The sequence below is a fragment of the Diadema setosum genome, chromosome 14 (assembly GCF_964275005.1).
Source record: "Diadema setosum chromosome 14, eeDiaSeto1, whole genome shotgun sequence".
NCBI lineage: Eukaryota > Metazoa > Echinodermata > Echinoidea > Diadematoida > Diadematidae > Diadema > Diadema setosum.
Window position 1 is genome coordinate 9,203,485 of NC_092698.1, and position 12,821 is coordinate 9,216,305.

The 12,821-nt window shown below is 37.2% G+C and overlaps 1 protein-coding gene across 1 annotated transcript in view; it reads right to left on the reverse strand.

Moving 5' to 3' along the window:
- Window positions 1-7,023: 7,023 nt before the first annotated feature.
- The window catches only part of LOC140237908 (tight junction protein 1-like), a 30,680-nt gene continuing 24,882 nt past the window's right edge, over window positions 7,024-12,821 (reverse strand). Inside the window, exons 23-25 of the mRNA XM_072317836.1 lie at window positions 11,620-11,828; window positions 10,336-10,479; window positions 7,024-9,726 (exon numbers count right to left, since the gene is read on the reverse strand). Coding sequence (XP_072173937.1) covers window positions 9,626-9,726; window positions 10,336-10,479; window positions 11,620-11,828 — 454 coding nt within the window. The 3' untranslated portion in view covers window positions 7,024-9,625. The remainder of the gene's footprint in view (window positions 9,727-10,335; window positions 10,480-11,619; window positions 11,829-12,821) is intronic.

The following is a 12,821-nucleotide window of genomic DNA, read 5'->3' on the forward strand; positions in this document are numbered from 1 at the left end:
TCCTATCAGTAGAAATGTAAGTAGGAACTCACTTTTAGCGTGACATGCTCTTACTGACTTCATTGATCTTGATTCTCTGGCAAGTTTGAACATTTGATGGTTCAATGTTAGTACGCTGTATACTAGTATGTTGGTATGCACATCAATGTAGAGTCGTATCTTTAACGAACACACACTGCCCATGTAGGCGACATAGTTTCATACCATTTATGTGAATGCATTGGACTCTCGTTATCACAAACTTGTGGGACATGTGAAATTACTTTGTTTATTTCAAAATATGGTAAATCATAAGCAAGCAAGGAACTTTAAACATTGAACCATGAGGCGAGTGAGCCCCTTGCACTAACATGCTTTGATGGATCAATGTTTCAGAGAGACTTGTCATACTGATTTTATTTTATTTTTTTTTTAATTCTCGCTCTAGCATCATTCTGATGAGTGCCATGGATGCGAGTGGATAAAACAGCAAAATTGTATGTTATGTGTTTTTAATTGTAATGCATCTGATGCGTGAAGAATATAATTTTCCTCCTCTAAGTGTGTTGAGCTTCAGACATTCATTTGTGGAGATACATATATGTAACTACAGAGAGGGAGGGCAGGGAAAAAGAGGAAAATACTTATAGAAGCTGGAAAGTCTATATCTGTCTGAATTATTTGTCAGACTCTGTGCCCAGCTCTTTTCTCACTTATGTAAATTTGTGTTTCTCTTTTTGCAAGATTATGTAATATAGCCTGTACATAGGACACAAAATCTGTATTTTATCATCATTCTTCTATTATCTCTGTACAAAGAATATTTTACTACACAGTTCAAGTGCTTTTTGTGGGTCTGCTTCCCGTTACTTGACAAATATCCAGGTCTGTGGCAATTCATATTTGTTTTCCGCGAGTGTTCTTCATCATCACGCAAAAGTCTGATTGGTCTCAGTTATAGTTGTACATGTATGTCAAACATGCAGACATAATATTTGTTTTTCAATGAGTTATGAAGCTATTCCAAGGGGATGAATAGATCTATTATGTAACATGCACTGAACCTGACACATGAATTGTCTAAATAGTGTTTAGTGGCTTTGAAATAAGTTACACCAAATGAAATTTGCCAGACGAGGTACAATACTTATTTTCATATAATTTCTCCTCTAGTATTAGATGACTTATTAATCAAACAAGCATGTAAAGTGGTAATGCTAGGGAAGAAAGATTTGTTTGTAGAGAACCATTGAGTTGATGAAGGTATCAATCAAAATGAAGCCATGTAGCCCTGTTTTTGCCATTTTTCTCTTGTTTTGGCGCAAGTTGCGTAAATGGTCAAATGAAATATGAGGCACATCTTTGTTAACAAGATTGATTTCCCTTTCTATAGTGAATAATTATCTTGTTCGTTAGCTGATGCTATGGTAGCAGCACACTCCTTTCGAATTCTGAACAGTTTTGTGTTTTGTAGATTTTGACAAGCTTTGAATTGTCCGCTCTGTCATTGATTCACAGGGATTTATTATTTCCTCACAGATTTGGTAGTCAGCCAGTAGGGATTATCGTCATTATTTGCACAAATTTGGCAAAATAAGCATATCGTCTTTCATTTATGTATCAGACAATCAGTCACCAACCTCCTTTCCAAATGCTATTATAGTAATGCTCTGTCAGTCACAACAGCAACAGCTTGCTAGTGCCAACATATTGTTGTATTTTCTTGTGTGATTAAGTTGATAAATTTTGTGAGAGAAATAATTGTTTGTTTATTTGATATATATCACAGGGGAGGGAGGTGGTTTGTGTGTTAAAATGTGAAAATGTCAAGTTTGATACTCGATTTATACACTATCATAGATGGTTGTGAATATTGTTGCACTACAGAGGAATTTATCATGTGTAATCATTGGTTTTCAATCGACCATATCTTCTCTATCCCCACTGGAAATCTTGTGATGGCCCTTTACCCACTGTGCTGCAATATTTTGAGCCATGTGCTCATAATTTTTGTGATCAGTGAGAATTCTGTGTCAAGGGAGAAAGTCTTAATTACCATTGCCTGAATTTGTAATGACCGTGGGAAAGAATAAGCAGTGTACATTTCATGTAAGTATGACATCATGCATTCAAATATTACAGACTGGAATATCATTTCATACACTCTTTTATTATGAATATTTGCCCTTGTATATATGTAAACATAGCTCTTTTGTCATGATTTTATCAATCAAAAAGCACAGCAAACAACTTGTGTGTACTTCCATGTGTAATCTTTTCTGTGCTACAAACGATTTGAGATGGAAAGTGTGTGAATGTCCTGCAGGTGTGAGTGTGTGTGTATGTGTGTGTCTGTCTTGTGTGTCTCTGTGTGTATGCATGAGTAAGCGTAAAAACTTTTGGATGCAGACCAATCCAGGATTACACAGTGGATCTTTTTGGACACATACGGAGCTGTGTACGCTACCAGTCGTTGCATAGGTGCAATAAATACCGTGGCTTATGTCAATATGCATCTGAAATAAGTCAATATCTGTTGGGGTAAAGGTCGGTTTTGGAAATGAATACATACAGCTGTAGCTCAAGATGTAATTACTGTACTTGAGGTCAAGCTTTTTGTACCGTTTGGTGTGAGGAACCCTTTTTAACTCTTTATGTGCCATGGTGTAAACTCCCTGTATGCCACATTATTCTGAGACAGCAAGGTAGTCCTGCTTTTGGAAGACATTCTGTATGTAACTAAAATAGATTTTTGTTACCCTCAACATGTAATGAGCAAAGTTGTAGAGAAAATGCCTAGCTTTGATTTGCTGTAAATTGCATGACAAATCTACACTATGTATGATTATTTTTCTTTCAAAAGACCAGTAGCTTCATTATTGTAGTGGCATAATGTTTGCACACAAAGCACTGAGAGAAACTAGAAATTTACTTGCAAATCCAGTAAGGAACACCGGCTGATGGTCAATCACCACATAAAATGCAAGTTACGTGTGACAGGAATGGGCAGGTTTTTGCATTTGAGCAGAATATGCAAAGTTGGCACGCCATCGACTGAGTCAGGCATGTGGCACATGAGAGTTAACAACCTTATACATGTGGAAAGCTTCTTTAACTTCTAATATGTTTGATAGTATGTGTGTGCATATGTGTGTGTGTAGTGTGTATTGAGGGCTTATTTGTTAGTAGATAAAAAGACATATTATGGTCACTATATGTGACCGTGCACCTCAAACAAAAAGTCACACCCCTTTATTTTACATGAGGGCTCAAAAAAGGTGAAATGGGTCAACCAAGTCAATCTTGAGTTTTTCATATTTTCTGAAAGAACTATTCTTCTTCTGCATTATACTTTAATTTGGGATCATAACATGAATAAGAAAGTGTATTTTCAGCAGTTTTTCTACAACCCTTTTTTGGGGAAAGTAGAATGATCATGTATGTTTTAGAGGCCCTTTTCATTTTGTGAAATTCCTAGCACACTTCAATTTCAAGTCAATTAATTTTTGAAAGGATAATGCTACTGCTTTGAAAGCTGGCATTAATCATGGACAGAATTTGTTAACGAAGCATGTTCAATTTCAGCTTAATCTGATAATCCCTTCATTGTTGCTCCGATGGTTTACATCCTGTGTTCTGTCCCTTTCATCGCACAACTAGCACGGCTTGATAGATATTAAGCGCTTGAACAGACTCTGTACTTCAGAACCTCTTTTCTCCGTTCACACTTTTCGAGAGTGTGTGCTTTCTTTCCAGTATTTACACTGTAGATAGGTTAGGGGAGTTCATCTGAATTGAGTTATACATCATTTTAAAGCTTCGAGTCTGCTCTTTCAGAATCTGCCCTTAACTGAAAGTCCATGTCGGGCGACTTTTTGTTGGTTTTGTGATGCAGGGTCACATATTATTACAAGAAGCTGGTCATAGAGGTGTGTAGTCACTTTATTCGAGACTAGTTGTACATACTGAGGCCGTATCAAAGCATCCGTATAAAGTTACATGGTTTACATAGGATCTACGGCATATAAAGTAGAGGCCGAATTCCTGCAGGTTCAAATAACATGTTTGCTCACAAAGTCAACACTGATCAAATATGCACTGATCAAACAATGTGTGCTGTTCAATGTGTGCTCTGTGACACGCATTTACAGGCCATAGAGCAACCCTTGATAAGGGCCATGTCGTTTGTGTGTAGTGTCACCAACAGACAGTGTTGGGCTACTGCATTTCGTGAAAAAGTTTCTCACAGACTCCATGGGGATGAGAGGTGAACACCAAGCTGCATTGTGTGGTGCTGCCGCTGTGGCCAATGTGGGGACCTGTTCCTCCGATCAGTAGCCCTTTTCTTTTTCTTTTTCTTTATAAGTATATGAATATGAATATGAATATGAATATGAATATAATGTATATGAATATGAATATAATGTATATGAATATAAATTAAAGGTTTATAATAATGGTGCGTCCCCATCCGGGTCTGGGCCTTTCCAGGGTTTTTCCGGTTCTCCGGGGCTGAGTTGTCTCATGTGATATTAATAATTTATGTAATTTATTGTTATTGTTATGTTAATGTGCGCGGAATGATTGACCGTGTCTCATTGTGAATAACTTATGTATGTGGAATCGCCCCACTTTATTATATTGGACTCACTGGAATACAAAATAATGCAAATGTTTGTTAAAATTTAATAGGTATGTTAAATGCCGTCAAGAGAAAAGTGTATCATGTATGTACTACACTTGGCCAAGTTTTCTTCTTCTTCTTCGTCTTCTTCTTCATGCTATTTTACTTTTCTCCTTTTTTTCTTTCTATGTCTCCATTTTCTCTACTCCTAATCTTTCTGGTCTCATTTCTTATCCTTTTGCCTGCTTATACAATATTTTTTCACACTTTGAATATGAGTAGGATTCTGTCAAAGTTATGTGTATTTATGTTCGTAAATCTTCTGTAACATTGTGTGATATATGTATATGCCCTGCTTATTCTGTTCATCCAGTTATGTCCTGGCCTTTTATGTTTTGTATTTATATATTCCTTTGTTCGATTTGTATATCAATAAAGTGATGAAATATAAAATCTCTCCCTCTCTCTCACTCTCTCTCTCCTTTTTTTTTTGGGGGGGGGGGGTACCCCATGGATATGATGAATCATCAGGACTATGTGTTATTTGACATGTACAAGGTCCACATAATTGATGCAATCATACAAAAGTTTTCCTTTGACAGTTCAATTACCAATCTGGGAGTAGCCATAATACAAGCACAGTGTACATGGTATCCATTTTTACAATTCTGAATGAATATCAAGGTTCTCTTCTTGGCTGCAAAATCACCATCACATGCAAAAGTGACATAGGGTACTGGTACTGCCTTTGTATTGGAATCTTGTTTTTTTTTTTTTTGTTTGTTTTACGTAGTGTAACAGCACTGAGATGCATTGCATTGTTTTGGTCTGTTTTATGGGAGTGTGAAAGAAACTGAAACTGATTCCATGGGGGGGTGGAAAATTATTGCATCTGGGACCTACTTTTGCCGACTGCTGGCTTGTGGTAAGTTGGCCTATTATGGAGGTTAAAAGGATTTGAAGTTATTGCTCAAAAAACCGACGCAGGGTTTCTATTAATCAGTCACACATACTGGCCACTTGCTTTTTATACTTTGCTCTTCTTAGAGGTAAAGAAAGGTCACATGCATTTGTTTTAGGATGGGGGGGGGGGGGGGGGGGTATAGGGCATGGTACATGTACGTGGCATAAAACATAGAAGAGTGGCGGATGCTCACGTAGCATTTAACAGACCGCTCCATTTTCATTAAGTCTCTCAGCCATATCAGTCTCTAGTACAGTGTAAATGTGGTATTGAAAAGTCAATGGGAGTAAGCAATTTTATACATTCTATCTCGTACAGTCAACCTCACCTACAAGTCAACTCCCACAAGTTGAAAAACTGGGACATTTTTTTTTTTTCCCCTAGATGGGTGGAAATGTGTAATTATGTACCGGTATTACAAGTCAAATTCATGCACGTCAAAGGATATTCTCTAGTCCCTTTGGATTCGACTTAGGCGACATTGATTGTACAGTATTTTGTTAATTTACTTGTGAAAAAAAGAAAGACAAAATGGGTGTTTTTGTTTGTTGTTTTTTTCCTGGAATCGTAGTACATGTACAAATGTATGCAGTTTGTCATAAGGTACCGTGTGATGTTAAGTCTGCTCACACCAAGTTACCACTTGCGCTTTCAAGTGCATATCACACAATTTTCACTGCTTTCGCTCACATCACAATATATTCACTGCTTTCGCTCAAATCCAATGCTCTTGGGGTAATGAAATATGCAGGGCTCAACACTAACTTTTTTTTTCTCAGGTGGCCCGTTCAGGCCAGGGATACCATGAAGTTTCAGATTTTGATGGCCCAAACAAAAATTTCATTGGCCCAAAATAAAAGGAAACATACATGTTGTTACAAACCATTTTGAATGTTACTTGGCCGATTGGGCCACCAAAAGATAGCTTATTTGGAAATTTGGTTGCCCAACATCAACTTTTAGTGGCCATGGGCCAACCTTAATTTTGAGCCCAGAACGTGTCTACCTATACATGACATATTTAAAGGGATTGTACAGTACTGGTTGGGGTGAGGATTCAGGTTTATAACATTTTTGGGTAAGATAACGAGAGACTTCTTATGAAATATGAAAGAGCATGTAATTTAAAGAAGGATTCAACGTTTATTTGATGATAATTGGCCTTGAAATAGCTGAGATATCAAAAAATGTGATCCTAATAAAATTGACAGGCCACAACTTTTATTAGGATCTTTTTGTTTTACCTTGTTTTTAGATATCTCAGTCATTTCAAAACCAATGTTCATCAAATAAACTTTTGATTCCCCTTAGAATTGTATCATTTCATAGAGTGGTTTCTAAATATCTCGCAAAATGTTACAAACTGAATCCTCACCTCAACCAGTACTGTACAGTCCCTTTAAATTGAATGTGCTTCAATGTATTAAGACAGAAGGCACCAAGAAACAGGCAAGACTTCAATTGGTAGGAAATTTATTTCATGACAAGATGACAGAAAATCCCTTAAATTACATGATCAATAGCCCAACACCCGTAGAGTGATAACGCTAGTACAAATTTTTTTATATGCATTATTGTCTATACTTCACGTTCTGATATAAAGCAGCAAAAAACAGAATGAATGATTACACAGGAATAGTACAAATGCTCTATTTTCATCTCTTTGAATACAAGTCTAATTAATACATGAATGCAAGCATATCATTAAAATGTGACGAAAATGAATACACAACCTTTGTCTCTCATGAATACAAGTGCAGTATAAAATAGAAAACTGCGAATTGAAGAAAATATTGGATGAAACGAAAGCTAGGGACAAAACATGTCTCTCGTCGTATGTCTGATGGTAAGCCGACTTTTTGCTACACTTTTGTGGCTCCATCATCAGATAAAAATCAATCCAAGCTTTCTCATCAGACGTGACTCTAGATGTACTCAGCTTACATCTTCTGAACTGCAGAAAAATATGATATGAAGAATTCATACAGCTGCATCTAGAATGACTACAAAACAAAACAAGACCATGTTATGATGAACTTACAACATATTTCTGTAAATTAAAACATGACATTTGACATGATTTATCTTCCACAGTGCTCTCAGAATCACATAGATTGAGTTTATGATTAGAAAAATGCTGACATTTGTTGATAAAGTTCAAAGAAGAATATTAAAGACAAGTAGAAAAAAAAAGTGACACTTCAATTCTCAACTGTTAAAAGAAATTGTGAAGATATACACGACAAACAGGCACGCTTGAAATTTGGCTTGTTATAAGACAACACATACATCTTGTGTTACTCTACGTTGTGAGGCGAATATGATGAAAAACGACAATGATATCTGCTAATAAACAGGATAAAAAAATCAATTCAGAAACAGACTTGCAGTTGTGTTTTTGGGGTGTTTTTTTTTTTTTATCTGCGCACTCTGACCACTTGAGGCATACGCTGTACACAAGCTTGATTTTTCTGTTATGTTGTTAAAGTTAGAATCAAAGCTGGCTGACTATGTGATCACGTTCCATTTACGAATACAAAGGTGCTAATAAATCAAATCATGTGATTGATTGGGTGACCATTAGATTACGAGGTAGGATTCACATCTCCTTTGTGTTGTTCAATGTTCGTGATAAGAAACAAATAATAAAAAACAAAAACATCTCAATCAATACAAAGAGAGCGACATCATATTAATTTACCAAGCTACAAATGACACGATACTAATAATACTTGATTTGGGCTAAAAGATTAGCAAAAGTGTACGCAATTTTTTCCTGATTTGAAATCTTACATCAATATTTACAAAATATGCCTCAGATATGCCTAAATCTCTCTCCCATCAGAACTCTCTCCCTTCCCTTCCACGCAACTCCTCATGCGAATGTTACCGTTATATCTCTTACACTGCACTCCAGTTTAATTACAAATGGAGTTTAGTGATGCATTATATACAGTCTTCTGATTCCTTAATTATATAACTTCATAATTTTCCCACAAAACAGAAATTATAAAAGGCACTGCTAATCATTTTCGTGTGATCAAAATACAAAAATACATTAATATCTATTTTTGCAATGATAATCAAATCCCTAATGCAGGTACTTAACCATTAACAATTGCATATCAAGGCTATTACATCTGGGCACACATGAAGTATCATATGTCATATTCAGTGTGAAATATGACAGAAGGAATCCACACATAACTTGGAAGAGTGCAATTCTTCCTAATCTAATGAGACAACACTTCTACTTTAACCAACGGTCTGGAAGAACAGAACTACAGCAGTACAATCAATATGGGTATGTACAAATTTGGCCAATTCACATGGTTAGAGTTATGTTTATCTTTTCAAGCTAAAAATAGTAGTAAGGCTAGTTTTACGTAAATGACAACAAGAATCAAATTTTGAAACAAAGGATAGGTCAAGCTCAGCGCCACTGTGGGCAATACCAATCTAGAAAATCAATCTAAAGTACTTTAGCCACACTGGGCGACGACGTACAATGGAATGAATAGAGATATAGAATACCAATTCTGGGAATACAGTGTTAGTACTTTATCCTGCATACAACAGAGATGCGCTAAAACTCCTGCTCAATTTCAAAGACTGAACACAGTTTCGACCAGCACTACTACAGAAGACACACACACACCATATTGTACTCCGTACACCTGTACCATCTCATCTTGCAACATTCTCAGTATGCATTCATAAGAAAACTTTGGTAACGATTTACTGGTAGTGTCAAGATGATAAATTCATTATCAATCCTGTCAAGTACTTCATCTTTTTTTCTTCTTTGAGAAAATTACTGGATGGAAGGTCTGTTTCTCAAAGTGAGATATACATATATACGTATATATAATTATAGTGAGAGGGGAAAATATACACGGGGCAACAGGGTCATTGGTTATTCTTACACATCGATTTTCAAAGAGCATACTTGGCGGTCAGTTTCGGATTGTTTTTCCTTTTTGTTCTTCTTTGTCTTTAATATGGACAGAGTGTACTGTGGTCTGGCTGACTAGGATCCGGCGGCGGCATACTTTGGTCTAAAAGTGGTCCACCATGACGGAGACTGTCTTGGTGATGGGCTTAGCCTTGGTGCCTTCCAGTCCAGGGATGTTGACATTCTTCCACTTGGCTGGTTCCCCTGGTGATGGATGAATGAATGAGAATTTTTTGTTTGTTTGTTTGTTTGTTTTTTAGTGTACAGTGGAAAATTGTGAGGTGATGACATCATCAGCTCACTTACAGTATAGTTGTACATTCATATTAAACGTTTCAGAACTATTCTGCTAATATCAGCATATCTTTGAAATGTCATAACTTCCTTTATTTCTAATCTGATTTTGACAAAATCAGACCTCCCAACCTTTCTGACTGAAAAAAATTAAGATGATTTGGCTCAAAAGTAGGAAAGAAAGAGCAGTTCCCACAGGAGTGTGCAGTGAAATTATCAAGAAAAAAAGGAATCTCCTATTGAAAAAAGAGCTGGGAATAATCAAAACTCAGATTCTTTCCTCCAAATTCAGAATGGTTGGGAGGTCTGCAAAATGTTCATTGTTGTGCTTGTGCTATTTTTTTCCATTTGTTTTTCTTTCTTTTTCTTTTTTAAATGAAGTTTTTTGGGTCCAGAGTCATCCTTTTAACTAGCAAATAGTTCTTTGTCAGTTTAAATATAACTGATATTCTTCCATTCCATGTTATAGAATCAATATTATTGGAAGGGTACGGCAATCTTCTCTATCTTCTGTCATACCTTGGGCAGCATCGCTGGATTTGAGGTTGAAGGACCAGCCGTCCTGAGTGTTGGATGCTGTGTGGGGAAGCTTCAACTCCACCGGCTTCAGAAACTTGAGGCCGTGGGGTCCACACATCACCAGAGGGCTCAGCAGTGTCTCACCTACACAGATTAGAGGTTAGATGGTTTAAACACTCACTCGTGTATATGTGGCTGGTCGCCAATACAGTTGCCAAACATACATTTCTAGATATTGGCACTTTTGAATCATTTAAACTGTATACTGTATATGCCAAATATTTCGTGGGGTTTTTATTTTCGCAAATTTCGCGAGTCAGGTGCTATTCGCAAAAATAAAGACACGCGAAAATAATGACTCTGATCCCAATATGAACGTGATGCACACATTCACATTTTTCTGTTCAGTACAGTACTTCCACTATTGCGAATTTAACCACTCTCGAAATCGTCTGGAAGTCCCGATTCACGAAAATTTAGACCGGCTAAATATATGGCATTACAGTAACCATCCCATGGTGTATGCATGTGATTTGTAATGCTCACTTTCAGGCCCCTGGTCGAGAATGGAATTAACAAAATTGAAGTTGAAGTTAAAATCCAGTGAGACATGCATAAGATATCATATTCATTGCACAAATCGTCAATCTGAAACAGCAGTTTCATGTTCATACCTAACAAAATCAAACTAGAAAACTGAAAATGAAGAACACTGAAGACTGGAAATTTGAAAAGGAGGTAAGTAATATACTGTAATTCCAATTGTGAACAAACATAAAATCTCTACTTCTTTCACAAAATCACATCATTTTGCAATTCTCTTGGCACTACTGTCTGTGGCTATCAAACTACATGGAGATGGTTTGCATTATAAACATCATGCACAGAAATATGCACATACGGACATGGTTGTAGCTATCAAACACAATGTATCAACACATCAACTTATTCTAGCTCTGCTATTTAGCCAGAAATTTCTGCAACAAATCAGCTGGCATGTCATCTTCTCACGTGACATGAGAAATTACACATTATATTTTCCTCATGAAAAAAAGATGGTGATGTGTTTTGCCCTACTTTTACTGATGACAGTTCCTAAATTGATGTAAAATGAATCATTTCAGAAAGGTTTATATCATTCTACTTTCAAAGTTGCATGCTAGTGAGAATCATAATTAGTGGTAATTGTTCTTCTTCCATAGAAAAAAAACAAAATAAAACATATTCAAGGGTGCCACATCTGTACATGAGGCACAATAAGAAATTAGAATCTAGCATCATTACCCTTGTTCTTGTCCAGCGGGGGCAGCATGCTGTTGTCTCGGCAGACCTTGAAGTAGAGCTCCTGCTGGATGCCCTCCGGGATCGCTCCCTTCGGGATGTGGATGCTGACCCCTGTTGATGGGGAGTTGAGCACCCCGCCATTGTGGTCAAATGTTCCCCTGACCGTGTCCACCACCTCCTGCCCCTCGTCAGCATTCAGGGCAGCCTCGCTGAAAGATTCACGGGAAAATCGGCGAATTGACAAAGCTGTGCAAAAATTTTATTTTTTTCTTACCATCTATCAACAGCTCTACTCACCTTTTGTAGCAATGTTTCATGGCAAATGTGAGTAATCCTGTTACACATTTTACATATAATCTTTAGGGTTCGTTGATTGTGCAAGACTCAATTAATTGTTCACATAATCATGCAGCCTTCTTTCTGTAATGACATTGTCTGATGAATATCTTGGCTTTGGATCTTGAAACACAACCGGCAAGGTTACAAAAGAACCTCCAAATCTTAACTCATATTGAAATCGCCAACATTCCTATCTGATTAAAACTAAAAATATCATCTTAATAAAGACAAGAGACCCGCGGGTCTAGCGCTCACCTGAGTATCGCAAGTTCACCTTTCACGCAGTCACTAATCTAAATTATTCACAGCTCTACTAAAATTTGACCAGGCTTCTCAAGTAGAAGATGAAAATGTACAATAAGGGCTGAAATTTTTAAAGATTCCTTAATTTGGGGGGATTGGGGGCCCCCTGGGGCCCTCTGGGTGAGGCATGGTGCCCATTTTGATAAATTGAGATCCTGATCCCCTACGGATGCTACCTGCCAAGTTTGACGAAAATCCATCACGAGGTTTTCAGGAAGAAGATGAAAATGTACAATTCAGGCCCCCATTTGGACCTTCCCAACCCCCCCCCCCCCCCACCCCCAAGAGGGGCACCCCTGGATTTGCTATGAACAAACTTGAAACTACAGTCATTAATGTACTCACTCATAGTATTATCTTAGCTCTATCACTCCTGGTTCTAGAGAAGATTTTTAAAGATTCCTTCATTTTGGGGGGTTTGGCCCCCCCTGGGGCCCCTGGGTGGGGCATGGTGCCCATTTTAACAAATTGAGATCCTAACCCCCTAGGGATGCTACCTGCCAAGTTTGGTGAAAATTGGTCATGGGGTTCTCAAGGAGAAGATGAAAATGTATAATTTA